Source organism: Amborella trichopoda, chromosome 2 (assembly GCF_054954075.1).
Source record: "Amborella trichopoda isolate Santa Cruz 75 chromosome 2, AtrichopodaSantaCruz75HAP2 v2.0, whole genome shotgun sequence".
Classification (NCBI taxonomy): domain Eukaryota; kingdom Viridiplantae; phylum Streptophyta; class Magnoliopsida; order Amborellales; family Amborellaceae; genus Amborella; species Amborella trichopoda.
The window spans coordinates 54250390-54269332 of NC_142337.1; the positions used below are offsets into that span (position 1 = coordinate 54250390).

The 18943-nt window shown below is 37.4% G+C and overlaps 2 protein-coding genes, 1 long non-coding RNA gene and 1 other non-coding gene across 10 annotated transcripts; 2 read left to right on the plus strand and 2 right to left on the minus strand.

The window, feature by feature from the left end:
• The first annotated feature begins 419 nt into the window (after positions 1–419).
• LOC18431446 (uncharacterized) lies at positions 420–7344 on the plus strand. Of its 4 annotated transcripts, none has more exons than XM_088858590.1 (5): positions 420–601; positions 1319–3147; positions 3257–4376; positions 4845–4995; positions 6783–7344. In XM_088858590.1, the coding sequence occupies exons 3-5, from the start codon at positions 3821–3823 to the stop codon at positions 6838–6840; spliced, it is 765 nt and encodes a 254-aa protein (XP_088714716.1). In that variant the 5' UTR covers positions 420–601; positions 1319–3147; positions 3257–3820; the 3' UTR covers positions 6841–7344. The 4 variants fall into 4 exon arrangements, with proteins under 4 accessions (XP_088714716.1, XP_088714717.1, XP_088714715.1 ...); XM_088858591.1 differs by having other exon boundaries at positions 1319–1355; XM_088858589.1 differs by having other exon boundaries at positions 3096–3147.
• Positions 7345–7433: 89 nt separating this feature from the next.
• On the plus strand, positions 7434–8121 carry LOC148783354 (uncharacterized). Its single transcript, XR_016049619.1, has 2 exons — positions 7434–7521; positions 8004–8121. It is a non-coding gene; the product is annotated as an uncharacterized LOC148783354 (long non-coding RNA).
• Positions 8122–8125: 4 nt separating this feature from the next.
• LOC18431445 (uncharacterized) lies at positions 8126–18187 on the minus strand. Of its 4 annotated transcripts, none has more exons than XM_020665363.2 (4): positions 17818–18187; positions 14641–14786; positions 14204–14352; positions 8126–8533 (listed from the first exon to the last, which is right to left on the minus strand). In XM_020665363.2, the coding sequence occupies exons 2-4, from the start codon at positions 14753–14755 to the stop codon at positions 8447–8449; spliced, it is 351 nt and encodes a 116-aa protein (XP_020521022.1). In that variant the 5' UTR covers positions 14756–14786; positions 17818–18187; the 3' UTR covers positions 8126–8446. The 4 variants fall into 4 exon arrangements, with proteins under 4 accessions (XP_020521022.1, XP_020521021.1, XP_006841633.1 ...); XM_020665362.2 differs by having other exon boundaries at positions 14641–14760; positions 17818–18043; XM_006841570.4 differs by lacking the exon at positions 17818–18187 and adding an exon at positions 16752–17799 and having other exon boundaries at positions 14641–14760.
• On the minus strand, positions 16739–16832 carry LOC148783355 (small nucleolar RNA Z103). The gene has a single exon (XR_016050790.1). It is a non-coding gene; the product is annotated as a small nucleolar RNA Z103 (small nucleolar RNA).
• Positions 18188–18943: the final 756 nt, after the last annotated feature.

The window sequence follows — 18943 nt, forward strand, 5'->3', positions numbered from 1 at the left end:
TAAGATGCATTATTTTTAAGATTAGTAAAGTTTTGAAGTGAGCCTTAATTTTATTGTTTAGGGCCTTACGCTTGTATAAACTTTTTTTTTTTATTTTTTATTATATCTCAAAAATTTTCTGTAATAGAATTGCTTCTAAATTGGGTTTTGATAAAGAAAGTAAATGTACAATATACTCTCAACGGGAGCATAAATTTTTTGCCTTTAAATAGAAAAGATCAGAAAATTTATTATCACTGTTTACTTCCATTTATGTAACACTGGATTCTTCCTTATCCTTTGCATTCGGCTTCTCCTTCACCTGCGTGTCCATTTTAGCCCTTCTCTCTTTCTCTCTCATCGCCTATTTTCTCTCTCTAGAAAGGTCCCCGTATTTCTACACACGCAGATAACACCCCCCGGGCCGGCGCTTCCCCCAATTCTCTCTCTTCATTTCCAACGCCATTGCCTCTCTCTCTCTCTCTCTCTCTCTCTCTATCTTACATTTGTAACATGCCGGGGTTTCAAGGCTTTGTAATTGATTGCCGGCTCTCCTTTTTGCCCGAGGATCATCGCCTGCCGCTCTCTCATACCTTTCTTTTGCTTGATCAACGCGTTCCTGGTATTTTTCCTCCTTCAATTTACACATTTTAAGCGTTTTTTGCCCTTTTTTGTTGCATCTGGTGAGATTTTGCCATTCTATTTTTTTTGAGCTTGCATTTTGATATTTGGATATATTTTGAGGGTCTTCTTTGATTCTTGTTGGCTTTGAGGGATTCTTTTAGGATTTTGTGGATGTTTTATGAGCTTTGGAGCTGCATTTGGCTTCTTTGAAGCATTTCATGGATGTGTATATTATTTTTCTGATGTTTGTAATTTGTATTGTTTGTTGGTTATTTAGCCTTCATTCGATTTCTTCATGTTTCTCAAGCTCAAGTTTAATGGTTTAAATGCTTTTATTTTTAAAAAAATTAGGGTGTTTCAATTAGGGATTTCCTATTGGCTTTCAAGTTGATAAATTTTGTAGGCAATTTTGGTGGTTTGGTGTTAAATGTGGATGTTCATGGGGATTCCCATTTAATCTTGATACCTGTTCTTAAATTGTTAAACACTCGGTCCCTTCCTCTTTTTTTTTCTTGATCTTTTCCTTTGTTGGCATTGATATGTGGTGGCTGATTTAAATTGTTGGGTCCATGGTTTTTTGGGGTTTCCTTTGGTAAATTACATCTCTCCCCCTAATGGTTGGAGCTACTTTAAGTTTTTTGAATGCACCGTGGATTTTTTTAGAGTCCTTTTAGTCTGTGAAGTTCAATTTTTGGGGTTTCTGTATGACATTCAGAACTGCATGGCGTATTTCGTTTGAAGTATTTGTGGAGGTATGGCATCTTCTTTTTGCGCTTTGTTGATATTTAGTTTTTTGAATGTTTGAATGATTTGCTGTGGCTCTGGATGAGTTCGTGAAATTTTCATTGGTTTTTGGTATGAGAAATTAAGGATTCTGTGAGCCAGGGATTCTCTTAATTTGTGCTGTTGTGATGCTTTGTTGAGAATGGGCTCTAGGCAAAGGTGCTCAGGGTGGTAGGTGCCACTGTGATCTCTAGTGTTCCATTCTCACCTGGTCCCAACTCCCAAGTTGGCATTTAAAAAAAAGAGAAATTGTGATTTTCTGTTCGGTTCCTCAATATTACTAGGTTTGCATGCTTATAGAAATTACTATCGGCATCTAAGGGTTTGGAAGTCGTGTTATGTTGAATCTTTTCTGCCTCTTTGTGATTTTAGGATGGAGTTTTTGGGTTTTTGATCTAAATCCAAAGGAGGCTTGGTTTCGCTACATGGGTTGTAGGTGTTCTTTTTAGCATTCAGTTCTGGGAAGCTATAGTTGGTTGGGTTTTTCGTATTTATGGAAGTTGCGTGTCATATTAAAGTGAACATGTCAAGTTATCCATTTGTGCAGGTTGTAAATAATTTTTGTTGCATGTTTTGTTTCACTGAGTGTTTAGGGTTTTACTTATTTTGAAACATATGGTTAAATGATTGGATTGTCTACTGGTTGCATCTGCCTTCTTATCAACACTATGTCGATGCTTTGTTGCTGTAGGGTTGCATAGGGTTATCTTACTCCGATTTTGTCAGCCCATGCAAACTTAGTAATTTTATTTACGTATTGTTATATCATTTGGGCAGTACCCACAAGCCAACAAAGAGTCACCTGCTACTTAGCAGTTGTTCTCCTGCCTTGCATGCTAAACCGACCCCAGTTTGTTATTGAGTATTCCTTATTTATTTTAGGCTTTTGCTTTTGTTTGTAGGCATTTTTTGTGGTTATCACCAATATGCATAAGAAGGTAATCCAGTGAATGATGGCTCACTGACGGGGCGTTCTATTTGAGCTTGTCACTTTGTGGGATCATTTCAGTTGGGTTGTCAGTCAAAGTCTCCTAGTTGCTCTGATGTAATGCTGCTCATTTGTCCCAAAACAGCATTTTGAAGTTTTGAAACCTTCTTTGTTTTGAAGGATTACCTTCATATTCCTGCTTTTTTAACTTCAATCTGTGGTCATTGTGTTGTTTATAACCTTAGTTGTGCATTTATATGTCCAATATGGTACATATTTTTATCTATGAAATTAAGTCTCTGAATGATGGTGTTGATTTCTGAATCTGCATGGAATTAATTACAATAGTTATAGGGTTTTTCCAATGGTTTTATTTATGCTATATTTGAATCTTGGATTATGTCCGGTAACTTAAATCTATTTCTAAATTATATTTTTTGGAAGGATAGACATGAAGAATATTATCTCATGTTAAAAAATTTCAAGACATCGTAAGTTGAGAATGTATATTGTCTTCTATGTATGACTTTTTCCATTCTAAAGGTAGTTTGCCTCTTCCAAATTTATTGATTTCCTGGAACATATTGACTACTCCACAAAGTTTGAAGGATTATTTAAACCATGAGCACAAAGAAATCAGAATGTCAAATGACTATTATGCCATTCTTTCAATATGGTTTTGTATCAAGAACTATAGGAGCCTTAATATTTGTCAGATATTAACTGCCCCGGATGAATAATAGTTGTTATTACAAGAATGAATTTGTCTATTTCATGCAAGGGCCTTTGTGTGTGGCTACCTTTACGAGGAACTCACTTAACTTATTGTTGCGGTGAGTGGTTAATCACATAAGAAATTTGTATGCTGGCCCCTTTTAAAGTTCTATTTTCTTTCCCTTTCTGTAACTGGAATTAATGGTGTCTTGGTTCTAATTTCTTCAGGCTCATGCTGGTCGATTTGTGTATGATTCTCAAGATTCCATGCTCTTATAAGAGTTCTTTTGTAAGACCTATTTGTTTATGATAGTTCAAGCTTGATGGGCTGAAAGTTCTGGATTTTTCCAGTAAGTATATATCATCGGTTGTGAAGGAGATTAGGGCACCCAGTTTGAGAAGACTTGCATCAATGTTTAATAGCAAGCAGGATTTCGTTACTATTTAATGCATTAATCTTTTGAGGAAGTGGTAGTTCTATATGCCGGGTGGTAGATGTCTTGCTGAAGTTGAATTCTATGTTTGGAGACCTCCTGGATTTATAACCTGGTAGCTTGGTTTGTTTGAGTTGCTGCTGAATTTTTGAGTAGTTTTATTTGTTGCACTGGCACAAGGACTATGTTAGCTTTCCTTGTCTAAACGGATGATACAGCATTATTCACCGTGTTTGTAGAACTGATAGAAAATCACAGGAAAAAGTATTGTATTTCAAATTGGATGTTGAGATTAACTGGCAGTGTGACCCTACTATTCATTTGACTCGAACATCTGAGGACATATAATCGAGAAACTATGGCTGCTGGTTGGGTTGGTGTGGGAGAAAGGGATTCTGCTACAGATCTCGAAGTTGGGGAATATACCTGCGAAGAAGGATCGAAAGATGCTAACTCTGGTGGGCGACATATGAGAAAGGGAGGACTCAGCAGGATTTGGAGTGGGTTTTTGAGGATTGATGGATCCATTTCAGGGGAAGAAACTCCAAGTTTCACCAACAATGTCAATGATGAAGCTGACATCTCTTTAGACAGGAATGATTTTCCTGGAGAAAAGAAAGCAGTAGATAGAGAAAAAATTGACTCTTCAGAGACAAAGCCAGTGAGGGAGAAACTGAAGAAAGCAGGCGGCAAGAAACCACCTAAACCGCCCCGGCCTCCAAAGGCAGTTGTATTGAACCCTTCAGATCAGAAGCTTGTTCGAGAGATTTCTGAGCTTGCAATGCTGAAGCGAGCTAGGATAGAAAGGATAAAGACCTTGAAGAAGATGAGGGCGGCCAAGGCGGCTTCATCAAGTGGTAATATGTATGCCATGGTCATCACCATCCTCTTCTGCATCGTGATGATCCTTCAAGGTAGCCTCTATCACCATATAGCTCCTTGTGGACTAGTACACAGTAGTGAAAGTATATTTTAATCTGATGGGCTAGAGACCCTCATCTCTTGGTGTAATTACCGCTCTCTAAAATGATGGTCAGTGAAGAAGAGAGGGGGGGCACCATTGGGTCGTGTCTTTGGGTCCTATTCTCTCTCCATCAGTGTCCATTCCATAATATGGTGATGAGCAGGATGAACTATGCTTCTGCGTAAGTCCATTGAATAGTATACACTTTCTGTATGAATTATATTTTCCTACAACTGATCATCTCGTGAGTAGATTATTACGCTTGATTTGTCATGTGAAATGGTCATTTAAGTTTCCCTATTTAGGAGTTCTCTTTGAATCTATGGTCCTTGAAAATGAAATTAAAGTTTATTTCTCCCTTTTTTATTCTGTTTTACTTTCAAACTTTTTTCCATGATTTTGAGTTTTTTTCTTGCAGGCTTGTTTTCTCGAGGTAGTTCAAGTACTGTGAACTTGCAGCTTTCGCCTGTTCCAGTTCCTGCAGGAACTGCAAGGGGAGGGTTTATCACAGTTCAGTATAACAGGAATTCTGGGGTTGGCACCCCTGGCTTCGAATCTGTTTCTCCCAAGTAAGTTTCTTTTGCTTTCTTTTTTTTGTTTTGGTTTTTGGTGTTTTTTTTTGGGTTGCCTGGGGGGGGGGGGGGGGGGGGGAAGAGGGGGTTTATTGAATCATATTTTATTGTTTTGGTGATTACTAATTAATTATTATGGTAGTTATGCATGCCTTCATATTAGAAAGAATTCTGAAGTAATTATATCATTTTATCTCAACTTGCAAATTGCAAATCTGCATTTATATTTTTATGCCATCCATCTGAAAACAAACTACTTTCCAGACTTTCAAATTTGGAATACTCATATTGTTGTGTATAGTCGTGGACTCACGATGATGGCCTTGACACCCAAGGCAATCTACTTCCATTTCTTTGTTATATGGAAAATCAATGCTTTTTTGGTCATCATTTTATAATTATTTCCTTAAATATTGTTTTGTGCTGCATTACTTATATATATTGCTTTTTAAGATATCAGGATTCTGAAAAACTTGGTGGCTACATGGGCATTTTGTGTAGAACTATAGAGGCACATGAATATTTTTGTGATCTACTGAGGAATGTTCAGCACCTTTGTGTGGTCCTTGGTAATGTGCTCAGGAATGAGGGCTTTTCTCCTTATACTATAGTACAATCAGCATACCAAATGCACACGTGATATTGATAATGCTAGAATCTATCATATTTATTATAATCTTTTTGGAGCACATTCAGCATATCACTATTTAGTTATACACCCACCACTTTTTATTTTGCTACCCAGAACATGGTGGCAATACTGATTCGGAAATTGGTTTGACCACCAATAGCATTGGGTGAATTATGAAAATGAGTGACTGAATGTGCCTCCTCATCTTTTCGCTTTTTAATTGTAGGGATGATGTTTTCCGTACATGTCTGTCTTTTCTTGGTAACTTGCATAAACTCTTAACTCTTCTGTTAGCAGGCCCTGTACAACTTGTTGCATATGGGCCATGTTATTATGAATCTGCTGTTTGACCCCTGTCATTTGAATTAGATTACAATCCCTGCACTTTGTTTGTTTTTGAAGTCTTTGGGTTTACTGGAGTTTTCAATACCACGCACACATCCTCAAAATTCAAGTGTTGGGGAAAGTTAGACAAAGCACTGAAATTCATGTACTTTCTCATCAAGGAGTAGACTAAAATATCAGAAAAGATTGTCAATTCTTCTTCATTGTAGGTAAATAAGTAGATCATCCATTGAAAGTGAAATGGTAAACAAGTAGATCATCCCATTAACAGGGCTATGTATAGTTTGTTAACTTTATCTCAAAAAAAAAGACAGGACTATGTATAGTTTTTATTTTCTAAAGACGTGGAATCAGTGACATCCTTGAGAACTATCTCTAAAGGTCCGTTAACAATCACAAAAGTTTATTCATTCTCCTTGATCACTTCTTCATTATATGGGCCACGCCACGGCCACGCCACGGCCACGCCACGGCCACAAGGAAGGAAGTAGGGCTTTTTCTTTGGTTTTCCTAGGGATTTCGTTGTTACTTTCATTATTAGTGTCGCTGTCATTACGGGGCTAAAACAAAGGACCCCCTCAGTTGTTTGACCAAATTGGCTCCGATGCATCTCTAGCAAAAATTGATTCCATCTTATTCCATCAAGCATCGAGCACACAGTATTTTCTATCATATCAATTGAAATGTTAGAAAAAAAATAGTTTTATTGCTAAATCAAAATTCACTTTCGCATTTTTCAGCGTTCCATGAATTATTGCAGAGAGAAATTGGCATGTGATTGACTCTGTTATCTTGTATCCAATTGCAGTGAGGTTGAACAAAGCTCGGGATCTGATACATACAAAAAAGAGAGAGTTGTGGGTTGAAAATGAGGAAAATGTTAGTTAATGGCTGATGGTATGCTTTCCAAAGCAAAGATCTACATTGGACTATGCTTCTTGGTGAGTGATTGATGCATATTTGTAGCCTGTAGCTACCACAGTTCCCCATTCAAAGGTCCTGGCTTAGTTGAAAGCTTTGTGTACATATGATTTCCCGTGAAATGTTTACCTGTGGGACATAAGGTGTTGCTTGTGTTCATCTGGGCACTCTAGAGAGAAATTTTGAGAGCTTTGTATGCCTAACCTCAGGAATGGCAGTGGAAGATTTGGACCTCTGAGATATGCTTACTACTAACGCCATTAATGTTCCAAATTTTTTTTGTAGTATTCAATATAATTTTACTTATTTTATTAAGCTCTTGTATGATTGTCCTCCTTGAATTTATGTATCCTAGTGAACAGCTATCGTGTCCTTGGGCTTAATGCACATTTTACAAGTTTATGATATTTATGTACACGAAACGAAATGAACATCAAGATTTGTTTCAATGTCTGCTAAGTTATGCCCTCATTGCTTATTCATTTTTCATTTGTGGGATAAAATGGGCGGTTCCGAGTATTCATAAAGCAAACAAGAAATATTGGCCGACAGTGGATCTGAAATGTGAAAAATTTGACGAAGTCCATGTTTCTAACAAGGTTGCCAGATCCTCAAGTCTGAGACAGGTCCTGCCGAGCCTGATAGCAGTCTTGCAATTGTAGTATAAAGGGTGCCATCAAGTCTGAGACCAGGTCCTGCCGAGCCTGATAGCAGTCTTGCAATTGTAGTATAAAGGGTGCCAATGGACTGGGAGGCCTGGACTGTGCCCAGCCTATCGCTCCCTTATGCAGCTAATCTTCGGGGTTTGGCTGGGCCTGGCCCGAGCTCATGTAGCTAGGCTGGTGCTATGGCTTTAGAGCCAAGCTAAGCTTGAGCCCGTCCTCTGACAAATGGGGCGGCCTGAGCCTGGCCCAAAAGCCTGCATGCACTCCCGATTGGCAGCCCACTAATTAATCATGCTGTTTGCTTAAGCATCTCAGCGTTTCAAGGGATGTTTTGTTCCATTTCACAAGTATCCGTTCCATCTACTTTGAGTTAAGTGTATGCCATACATCACTTTTCCTGAAATATCTCTCTCTCTCTCTCTCTCTCTCTCTCTCTCTCTCAGATTGTAAATTTGGAGCATTGGCTAAGTCCTGAAAAAGCAATGTGGGGAACTTTCGAAGATAATCCATATGGCAGGCAACATGGTGAAATGTACAGCTTAGTAACGCATTGCGTGGTTCTCACTTTCCTAAGGATATCTTTATTGCCATGAATTGAAGAATTTAGATTAAAAAGGCAATACAATAGAGGTCGATGGGTCCTTAGCATACGAAGGATTTCAAACCCACACTCAAGTAACTACTACTATCTATCCAGTGCTATTTGTAAATACATTTTTACCTTGAATTATACCTAAAATTTTTGTAGAGAAGGGGCTTAAACACCAGAAGTTCTCCTTCACAAGGTTTACAGTTGTTCAGTAGAATTCTCAAGCTATCTTGTGGAGAGAGTGAGAGAGAGAACCACGAAGGAACTCTTCAAGCCCCCAATTGTGCCCATGAACAGCTAGGTCGCCTGAAGCTTTGGATGGTCAGCCCGTGGCCTCCACAATCCAAGACTGTATTTGTGCGTGTATTTCAATATCAATTTCCTCTGCACATTATAAAAAATGCCCAGTGTTAGACTTCATTACGTTTTCAAACTCCAAGAATGACGTTTTCCACTGAGTTTTAAATTGGAGAATTCTATTGTAGATGTGCCGATATTTTATGTAGAGTAGAGAAGTTGCAGACACTGTAAATTCTCTTCTTTGATTAGTGGATGCATTTAAGACACATTAATAAGCACCCACAAAAATAAGAAGGAAAAATGGGGCCACCAAAAGACTCTGCAATTGGTCCATTTTACATAAAAAACAACAGAGTACGAATATAAATCATTATAAGTCCCTCATGACACTGAGAAAAGGGGATCCATATTAGTAAGGACATCATTAATTACATCAAATGATCAGCATCTAATCACAAGCAGATAAAATAACAAGGCCAAGATAAAGGAGACTCTAGAATGCGAAATTTAAATCTGATGAAATGCGCAATGGAACTGACTCCTTTGAAGCCTACCTTTTGCCTTCGTAGTGCTCTGAAAATAGGAAGCGGTCCTAGTAAAGATTCCACCAAATCACAAGATTCCCATTCATGAAATCTCAACTCTCATCTTGTGTAGCTAATTATGACTAATCTTATGCTTACTCATTCCTTTCTTATGTGGAAGTGGGAGCAAAGGTGAGTGAGGATTCTGAATTTGCAAAGGAGTGGATCAATTAAGCATCAAGACAGAATGCTGAGAAGAATATATGTATGTGTGACGACCCCAAAATTTTTAAAACTTGAAAATAATAATAATAATAATAATAATAATTCTATAATATGCCATTAATATATTGCTAATTTTATATTGTTAATATAAATATTGATTAACAATGAATAATACGATATTATTGTTAATATACCATTTTATAACTTTTGATGATCCAATTTTATTTGGGTAGACCTTAGATCCACCATCTCCTATTTCATGCTTTGGCTTTAGCCTGGCAGTTTTTCACCCCCCTTTACTGTTTTTAAGACACCTTGCAATAAGGTGTACCATTTTGTTTAAACTCTCTCTCTCACTCTATTCGTAGTATATCTTAGCCTTCTTTCTCTCTCTTGTCGACAAGATTCAACAATAAACTCCAACTAGAAGATGATTTCTTTGTGCCTTGAGAGATGCATAGGTTGAACCATTGGTAACCGGTATCTTTTTCTAGACTACTCTGCACAATCTCCTCCTCATCAGACATCATTTACTTCTCTCTCTAGACTAGAAAAGCGCAATTTACAGCAAAGCTAGCGGTTTATTTTGACAACCTTATCCTTTTGTCTTTCACCATCAATTCGAGACTCCTTCCCATGCATTTAGAGTTTCGCCTCGTTCTTTCAATTGCATGAATAACCAAAATTATTCCAGTTTTCTCACACTAGACTGAAAACCCCAAGTATAAAATGGCGTTCTAAAGGTCACCTTGGGCAACCCAGGCCAGGCCAGAATAGGGGGGATCTTCCGCGACCACGCGGACATCACCATTCTCACCTTCTCATCCTCCATCGGGATCACAGATTCCACGGAGGCAGAGGCACGCGCTCTGCTTGAGAGGCTAACACTGTTCGATCCTACCCTAATCATTGAAGGGGATTGCAAGAATGTTATCTACTGGGCTTTCCACTTAGCCCACCCTCCTTGGAGACTGTGGCACATTGTTTACCATACTGACACTCTTTGTAGGCATACACAGGTCTCTTGGACACATATCTGGCAGGAGGCCAATCGCACAGATGACGACCTCGCCAAAATGGGAGCTACAATGGAGCAACGGTGTCTTTACAAGGGGGCTGCTTGATCGGTTTTTTGGGATCCCTTATCAACTTTTTGGGTTTTTTATCGGTTTATTTCTTTTCTTTTTGTTTTTTTGGTTGTCGTTTTTCTTTCGTTGTCACCTTTCTCGGTGACTTTTGCTACCTGCTTGGGGCTTTTGTATCTTTGTACTCCCTTTACCATCAATACAATGTATCTTTGTACTCCCTTTACCATCAATACAATGTCAACTTTATAACAAAAAATAAAAATAAAAAATAAAAATAAAAAATAAAAATAAATAAATAAATAAATATATATATATATATATATATATATATATATATATAAGAGAGACATGTTCACTACAAAGGGTCTACTAAATTTTGTTGTAAGCAATTAAGAATCATAAATGCAACTTTCTCTTGATTATTGATGTATTTGGTCATTCCAAACACCATAAAATGCTAAACTACAATAGCATACAGAATTAAAAATACACAGAACATACAACCATGCCATTTATAATATGCCACCATGATGAGTGGACTATGTAGACCTTTGTCTATTCAATTCCAAGAACCTATTTCATATAGGCAAAGTGTACCCTTACCCCATACGATCATGTTCTTCCTTTTGTCTTGATAGACAACGTTACTGCTGATACTACAAATATAATGACGTTATGAGGGTGATATTGCCTGGTTGATCTTAGGGAGAAGGAAAACAAACATACACACACACAGACACCTTGTCAACGGCATCATCTCCATTCCCCATAACGGCCAACTCTAGTTGAGACTTAGTAACAAAGGGAACTATCACCAACGCTGAGATTGAAATATACCATTTAAGGACAGCTCAGCACATCCCCGGTCCTATGGCTGGGCACTTCACTACCCTAACAGCTCTCCATTTCACACTAGGACATCCACGCTCACATCATAAAAGAGATGATACTCATATTTATTCATTCTTTTACAACTATTAACCATGTATTATGAATGATTCCAAGGCAAGGCAATTGTGCAGCCACCTTTCCTCAAAGTCATCAACTAGGGTTAGGTGAGAAGAGATGGCCTTATGTTGTCCTCGTAATTGCCTTCCTAGGTGACCCAAGTGACCATCTTTGATAACTATGCTGATCAATAGTCCTCAATCCCCTAGAGATTCCATAATTTCTCTTTCCATACCCACCATGGGCAGCACTCCAGATATGTGGACTCTCAGTAATGACTCTACTCAGCAAACCTACAGGCTCTTCATCCTTCCATGTACTAATCAGTCACCATCTTATATTCCGGATTCATTCACAAATCGGTAAGAGACAAATTAAAAAGGAAAATTATATAAGTTGACATATAGTTGCTAGGTTAACAAAAGAGCTAGGTACATGGAAGATATTTTGGACCACTGAAAAGGAAGTTCAAACTATTTAGACCACCATGTTTACCAATATAAAAACATGAAAATCAAGAAGATTTGCCAATATGAAAAAGAAATAGCAGACTTAAGGAAAGGAAGTATTGGACAAAAGCGTAGTTTTACCCACAAATATAGCTAGATGCACCAGAATAAGTAGTTCAATAAGATGACAAATGAGTAGAGATGAAAATTCCCATGAAGGAAGTGATTCAAAAGAATTGTCATATTCACCTGACAAATGAGTAGAGATGTAAATTCCCATGAAGGAAGTGATTCAAAAGAATTGTCATATTCACCTAACAAATGAGTAGAGACGAAAATTCCCATGAAGGAAGTGATTCAAAAGAATTGTCAACCCCAAAGGTCCTCAAGTGTACTAGTCTCTTTCTGAGTTTCTGTGGGTGTAGGAGATAGACTAGAGATAGCAATGGCAGCACAAGTTAAAAGGTAGGTCCAAATCAACTGTAGTATGTTCATTTAATTCAGCCCATCAATCAATAAAACATGTCCATTTCCATCAATTATTTAGGAAACATCATAATTTATTCTAATGGTGGCAAATAGGAACCATGAGCTAGCAGTTAAGTCATAAAATATTGCACCTTGATCCAAAGAGAGAACACAAGTTGGTGGTGTTGTCCATTGATTGCCATGTCTTAAGACAATCTCAGAAGTAGGGAAAAGGGGGTTTGCAGACATAGGCAAATGAATGTCTGCCCAACTATTCAAACTGGCCAAAGAACTGGTACACCGAATGGAAGAATAAATGGTCTCAAGCTATGAACAATTAGGAAACTACTAAAGTTTCTCAAAATAATTTCTACATAAATAAGAATGATGATACAGTCCAAAAGAAACATCTCTTTCCTTTTCCCAAATCTGGTAGTAAAAAGATCAGGCACTTGAACCAAATATGAGCCACAGCAGCATCACAGATTTTGATACACATGTTCCATGTGTGACAAAAAAAAATTTAATTTGGAAACTGGAGGATGGGTTGAATTTCACGATACAAATGCAAACAAGGTCACCTGTTTGGGGATGGTAGGTTTTTCTAATTAACTCTGATACATGAAAGGTTTCAGAGCACAATTAAGGATTGGAGAATATCCAAATGATGCGTCAGGTTCTTTGGAGAATCAAGTCCATGTGTTAGTCGTGGATAAGGCACCAAAAAAATAACTATTTGTTGACAAATGCCCTCAAGACGAGAACATATAGTGTGTGTACTAGGCAAATCGAGCAAGGCATCATATGATAATTTGAATAAACTAATCATCGAAGTCCAAATACTATTGGTTGGAATGTGATTGTAAAACCTCGGGAGAGCCCTAAAGAACATGTGCTTGAAAGCTATCTCAAAAGCATGATCCTAAAGAAGTTGTCCCTCCTAAATATTTAAGAAAAAGGGCCCCTCATCTAAAACAGGTACGCCAATCTATAACTTAAAACCTGTCTAAATGGTCATGCCCCATAATCCTATATTATACAAACATGACATCCATTGCTATCTAACATCAACGTTTGAAGAACTAGAAACGCATCCTCTGACACCACAAGACAAAGGATTATCCAATACTAGAATCAATTGGAAGCTGAAATACGAATTAAATCTTATCTTACTCTGCATACAACTATTTGTTATCCTAGAGAAGGCAAAAGTTTCCAAATCCAAGGGATAAAACATCCAGCAAGTCCTACCAAAATAAGAATCCCATTTATCCACCATCAGTTTTAGGGTGAATCCCCAATAAGCTCACATTTAACCATGCTATCAACTAATCAAGAGTTTCCTCCAACTACCAAGCGGGAACTCTGGCCATACCCTTATACTCATTGATGTCATCTACAGTCAACAAATAAAACTTCCAAACTGTTGTTTTCTGAATACTGAAAGTTTACCAACTTGCAAACTGCAATCGAAAACCAATGTTTCAAAAAGCAAACCGCCCAACGCCTGAGCGGCCGCCGGGGCGGTTTTGGGGACCTGGGCGCATCACCTAGGCCTAGGTGCCCAAAAAAAGTGGATACCCCCTAAGCGCCCTCCTAGGGGCAAAAATGCCCCTTGTTGAGGGTATTTTTGGGTCCTTTTTTTAATACTAAAGGTGCAAAATTGTGGGTTTTATTTAAGTTCATTTGAAACCTAAACCCATTAGAGCCCCATTAGAGTATATTTTAGAAAGAGAAAAACCCCAAAAATAAAACAATTTCTACTGGGCTACCCAGATTCGGGCGCCTAGACCTTTGAACCGAAAACCCAAACAGATCCTAAGAAAACCCATAAAAGAAAAAGCAAAAACAAATTTTAATCCCTCATTCTAAAATAAGATTAAGAATGTATGATCCACGAGTAATTTTGCCACCATGAATCATTCAGAACAAAAGTGAAAAACACAATAAAAAGGAAAGCTACTTCTTCTCACTAGTATTGAAGCAGGAAGCAGGAAAGACACAAAATTTACCTAAAGCAACAAATAAAGAAGTAAAGTAAAAGGAAAATACGTGTTTACAAGGGATCCCTAGCTTCTTTAGCTTTAAAGTCCTGGTGACCAAAAGCTTTTGAAAGTCTCCAATCTCCTTCTCAAGCTTCTCGACATGAGTTTCAACGCCTTTGCCCACGCCAAATAGAAACTCTGGAATCCCAACTTTCACTGCAACATTTGTCCTAGATTTTCAATATTTAAAATTTGAAAACACCAAACCCATAAAAAAAGAGAGGAAACCCTATAATGCTAACTACCAGGCAAAGGCCACATTCTCAGAGTAATAAACACAAGGAAATCAAAACCCAAATTCCCCAGCAACATTTGCACTAAAATTTGAACTACCCACCAGTTAATATCCCTAAAACCCTTTAAAAAGAAATGAAAAAAAAAGAATATCAATCTACCATGCAAAACAAAAGTTACCCCTTCAGAAGAGGATGTTTGGGGGCTTACCTACGTATTGGGGCGATTTGGAGAAGAACCGAGGAAAACCACCACCATGAAAGAGAGAAGGAAGGAGAGAGCGAGTGTTCGAGAGTAATGGATTTCGAAGAGAAGCCAGTGCCATGTATGCTGAAATAGCAGGAAAAACACAAACACTGCAAGGATTTAACAGTACACCTTAAAATTCATAAAGGAGGGTGATTTTCAGTGGTTCAAAGTGAAACTAACATATTACATGCTGGGATTGTATACCATGAGACCGTTTATCTTTGTTGCAAGGAGATTGCAATTGCTACTAGCTATTTGATGCCAAATTGGATGACTTCGGGTGTGTCACAAAGTTCAAGAAATTGTTTTTTACTTTTTGGACTTTGACTCTAGTCAATGATACATTTACAACCACCCGATTTGGAATCTGACAGACAAGAGGGATTGTGCCCTGCTTGTATTAAAAGTAAATGGTCTCTTTGTATACATTTCCATGCCCCTGAACTTCCCAATTTAAGAGAAGTTCAGCTAAGGAAAGATTGGCTTTTATCATTGTAGAACGAGTTACATGAGAATTTAGGTTTTTATCCAACAAGCTGAAGCGAAAAATAAGCATCACACCTCCAGCAAGGGAGGGAGGAAAACTGAAGAAAAGAAATTGAGAAACAAGCGAAAAGTGAAAGTAGAGCAAAGGAGAAAACTTGCACAAAGAAGAACTTTAAAAAAAAGAGAGTGAAAGTATCATTTAAACAAAGGTCAAATGATTCCCTTTAACAAGGGTGGCTTTACCCCCTAAGAAAAATTTAAAAAATGAGAAAGGCTCTTGAACAGGCTAGCCCACAGGCTTTCAGGGTACGGGCACATTTTAAGGCCCATGGCAGGGCTTGGGCGCTATTTAAAAAGAATTCCCTAGATTTATAGAAAGCCAGCCCGAATTTTTTCAGGCTTAGGCCTCATTATCATGTCGAACCCTACCCTACCTTCCATAGTTTTGGGCCGGACCTCAGGCCTAGCTGGCCTTGCCCAACCTCGCCTGTTAACAGCCCTATTGTTGATGGTTGGGAACCCAAACAATCAAGGCAGTTCAGTAATTTAGCCCAGTGCCTCAAGCCAAAATGACGATAATATCCCTAGTTATTTCAGTGTTGCAAAAACAGATCAAGCATTGACAAAAAAAAAGAAGAGTTTTATGTTTATAACCTGAATAATGAGCATACTAATTCGCAGTTCTATGTTACTGACCTTAGACAATCACATATATTAACATAATTTGGTTCGAGCCACATTAGTGTGTTATATCAAAATGCCTATAGTTATTTTGGGTCCTAACCAATGTTGCTAAGATCAGGCCTGTGACCAAACTGGTGCGGGCACTGGTCAGTTCGACCGGCCGAACCAGACTGGTTCGCTGGTCAGACCAGTCTTAAATTAAAAAAATAAATAAAACTCTGGAAAAATATAGAGAAGGGGTAAAACAAAGGAAATTATGGAAAAAGAATAAAAAAAATCCAAAGAAAAAGGAAAGGCAAGTAAATGAATAAAATGTCTATATCCAAGATATCTTTCAATAAGTTTTAAATCTCTTTCACAGTAGGTTTTTTACTATTTTGAAAAATCAGCATAATAAATTTCATAGAGTCAAATACTAAGCTTGGAAAGCAAATATCCTTAATTTTAAATGACCCGTCCAATTATCCCCAAATCAAAATATAACCAACAATATCTTCTTCTTCTTTTTTTGATGAATTTGACAAATATCTCAAAAGAAAAACTGAAAATAATTAAAATGCAATATGCTCATTTTCCTCAACCAAAATGAAGCAGAACAAAAACTGTATAAAAATCGATCAAAACGGTGTTAAAAAAATCATCAATCCAATGTTTTATTTCCCAATATGGATAAAGATCGGTAGGCAGCCAATTCCAGTTGAAGGAACCTTGGTATTCAACTCTGGAATTGCCAAAATCGGGATACCTAGTCGAACAGGGCAAATCGAAATTGGACTCCAGACAATTCATGGCGCATCTCAGACACAAAAAGTTTACAACTTTTAAACTCCGTTTAACAGTAAAAATTAAGACATTATAAAAGAAATGACTTTTACGGATAATAAGCTGAAAGGATCAGAAACCTGGCTTGGAACTCCCAGAGGGAAAAGATAGCACTGTTTGAATCAGCGTCGATCATATGAGGAAAGTATCATCATTTCCATCAACTTCAATAAATGCATTAAATCATAACCCAAAATCCACGGAGAAAAAAGAGAAAAAATGGCCACTAAAACAAGTACCAAAAGAAAAAGGACTATTCCAACGGAAGTAGCAGTGGTTGTAACAAACTTTTCAGCGAGAAAAGAAATGAAAAAATATAGCGGCCATATTTCCAGCTCCAGAGCAGCCCTTAAGAAAAAACGAGGCCAAATCGAGAAAAAAGAAGTGGAATGCAGCTAAATTTGGCATCCACTCTTACACAGCTACCATTGAATCCAGACAACTGGTAATCAGTTTTCGACACATAAAAAAGATAAACGTGGAAACAAACTAGAGAGAAGAAATTTAAATACCTCCAGATCTGGAGCAAGGAAAAATAGTAGACCCGATTTGCAGGGGAACACCTAAATCTGGGGGGAAGAGAATGACCAGCCCTAATTTGCAGGGGAACACCTCTAGAACTCAAGATGAAATCGCAGAACCTTGGGAAACCCTAAGGGGCTGAGACCCCTAATCTAGAGGAAATTCCTAAACATAAAGGAAACCCCTAAAAAGGAAGAGCACTGAACCTCGTTGTCTTCGTGACTGGAGAAACCCTAGAGTTGAAGCCTTAAACCCTAGGCGATACTGGTCCATGACCAACAATATCAACTTCAAAGTTCATTCAATCATCCAAAACAAACCCCCCCAAAAAAAAGAAGGCAAAAAGCAGAAAATTCTTGCTAGGAGAAAATGAAAATGCATTTTAGAAAAGAAACTCCCAAAAAATATATGCAAAAACCCACAAAGAAAGCATTTTTTCACGTAAAAAAATGTGAAAATTCATCCCCATATATAATGGAAATAGCATTGAGATTTAATGATCACTAGTAAAGAGATCCAGGGTCATTGCAAAATTTCATGCAAAAGCCCACAATAAAATCCAAACTGTTCCGTTTTTGCCAACAATAAGCCAAAAAAACAAAACAAGTGGTTGAATATACTAACTTGGGCTTCAAACAGGGATGGATTGATGGCCGGATTTGCCCGTGAAAAAACGCCGGAAGATTTCGAGTTTTAAATCCTCGCTCTCCCCCCTCAACTTTTAAACCCTCTCTCTCGCCGGAAAATCGTGGGCTTCAAAGGAGTCTCTAATTTACATTTTAAACCCTATTCCGCTCTTTAATTAGAATTAAGAAAAGTACACCTTCTTATACCATACGATCCCATAACTTAAAAACGACCAAATGAAACATGATAAAAATGAGTATTTTCCAATGAAAACAAAAAAAAATATATAATATGCAAAATAAATGGAAACACTGAACCGGTAGGTTTGCCACTAGACCGGTGGACCAGCTAGTGGGTCGGCCAGTCCATCGGTCCATTGCCGGTTCAACGGTACTATACAGTGAACCGGACAGGTGACCCGTTTACTCGTTTTTGGTTATGACCGCTTGGTCTCATCCCATCATTGGTCCTGACCTTAAAAATGAGCAATTTGGAAATATTTGAATTTTATTTGAGTAGTTACATTGGTAAATAAATTTATTTAATTAATTATTAAACTTTAAATAATTTTATGATATAATTTACTTGCACAAGTAAAATGCAATTTAGATTCTAGAAGCAATTTCAAGACCCCCGGGTTCTAGAAGCAGTTTTGAAAAAAAAATTCTTTATGAGATTTTATTGATAAAACATGAAGTTATAAAATTTGTATAGGCAGCAAATCAAACACTGAAAGAGGTATGGCTTTGGACTTTCACCGTCTGAAGTAAGGAGAGTTTAGAAAAAAAATTTACAAAAAAAAAAGAAAAAAAAAGAGAGGTATGAATGCATAATTAAATTTTGGACAATGTTTTCATGCAGTCAGCTCACTTGACAATAAATATATTTTTAAATATAATTTGATCATGGAAATCATGAATATGAAAAACAAAAAAAAATAAATTGAAAATTGAAAATAAAAATTATGTCAATAAGACATTTGGATTACCTATTTGCATCTATCTTTAAGATGAATGCTTTATACCTCTTAACCGCATATTGTAGAAATGCGGTCCAGCCCGCATGAAACAATTTTTTAAAATTTTTTGTGAGAATTTCGTAAATATAATTAATTTCGGACGGT

Coding starts and splice junctions, on each gene's coding strand:
- LOC18431446 (XM_088858590.1), top strand. CDS start 3,821: ATGGCTGCTGGTTGGGTTGGTGTGGGAGAAAGGGATTCTGCTACAGAT. Junction 4,377..4,844: donor CATCGTGATGATCCTTCAAG/GTAGCCTCTATC, acceptor TTTTTCTTGCAG/GCTTGTTTTCTCGAGGTAGT. Junction 4,996..6,782: donor TTCGAATCTGTTTCTCCCAA/GTAAGTTTCTTT, acceptor ATCCAATTGCAG/TGAGGTTGAACAAAGCTCGG.
- LOC18431445 (XM_020665363.2), bottom strand. CDS start 14,755: ATGGCACTGGCTTCTCTTCGAAATCCATTACTCTCGAACACTCGCTCT. Junction 14,353..14,640: donor CAAATCGCCCCAATACGTAG/GTAAGCCCCCAA, acceptor CAAATGTTGCAG/TGAAAGTTGGGATTCCAGAG. Junction 8,534..14,203: donor TAGGGATCCCTTGTAAACAC/GTATTTTCCTTT, acceptor TATAATGTGCAG/AGGAAATTGATATTGAAATA.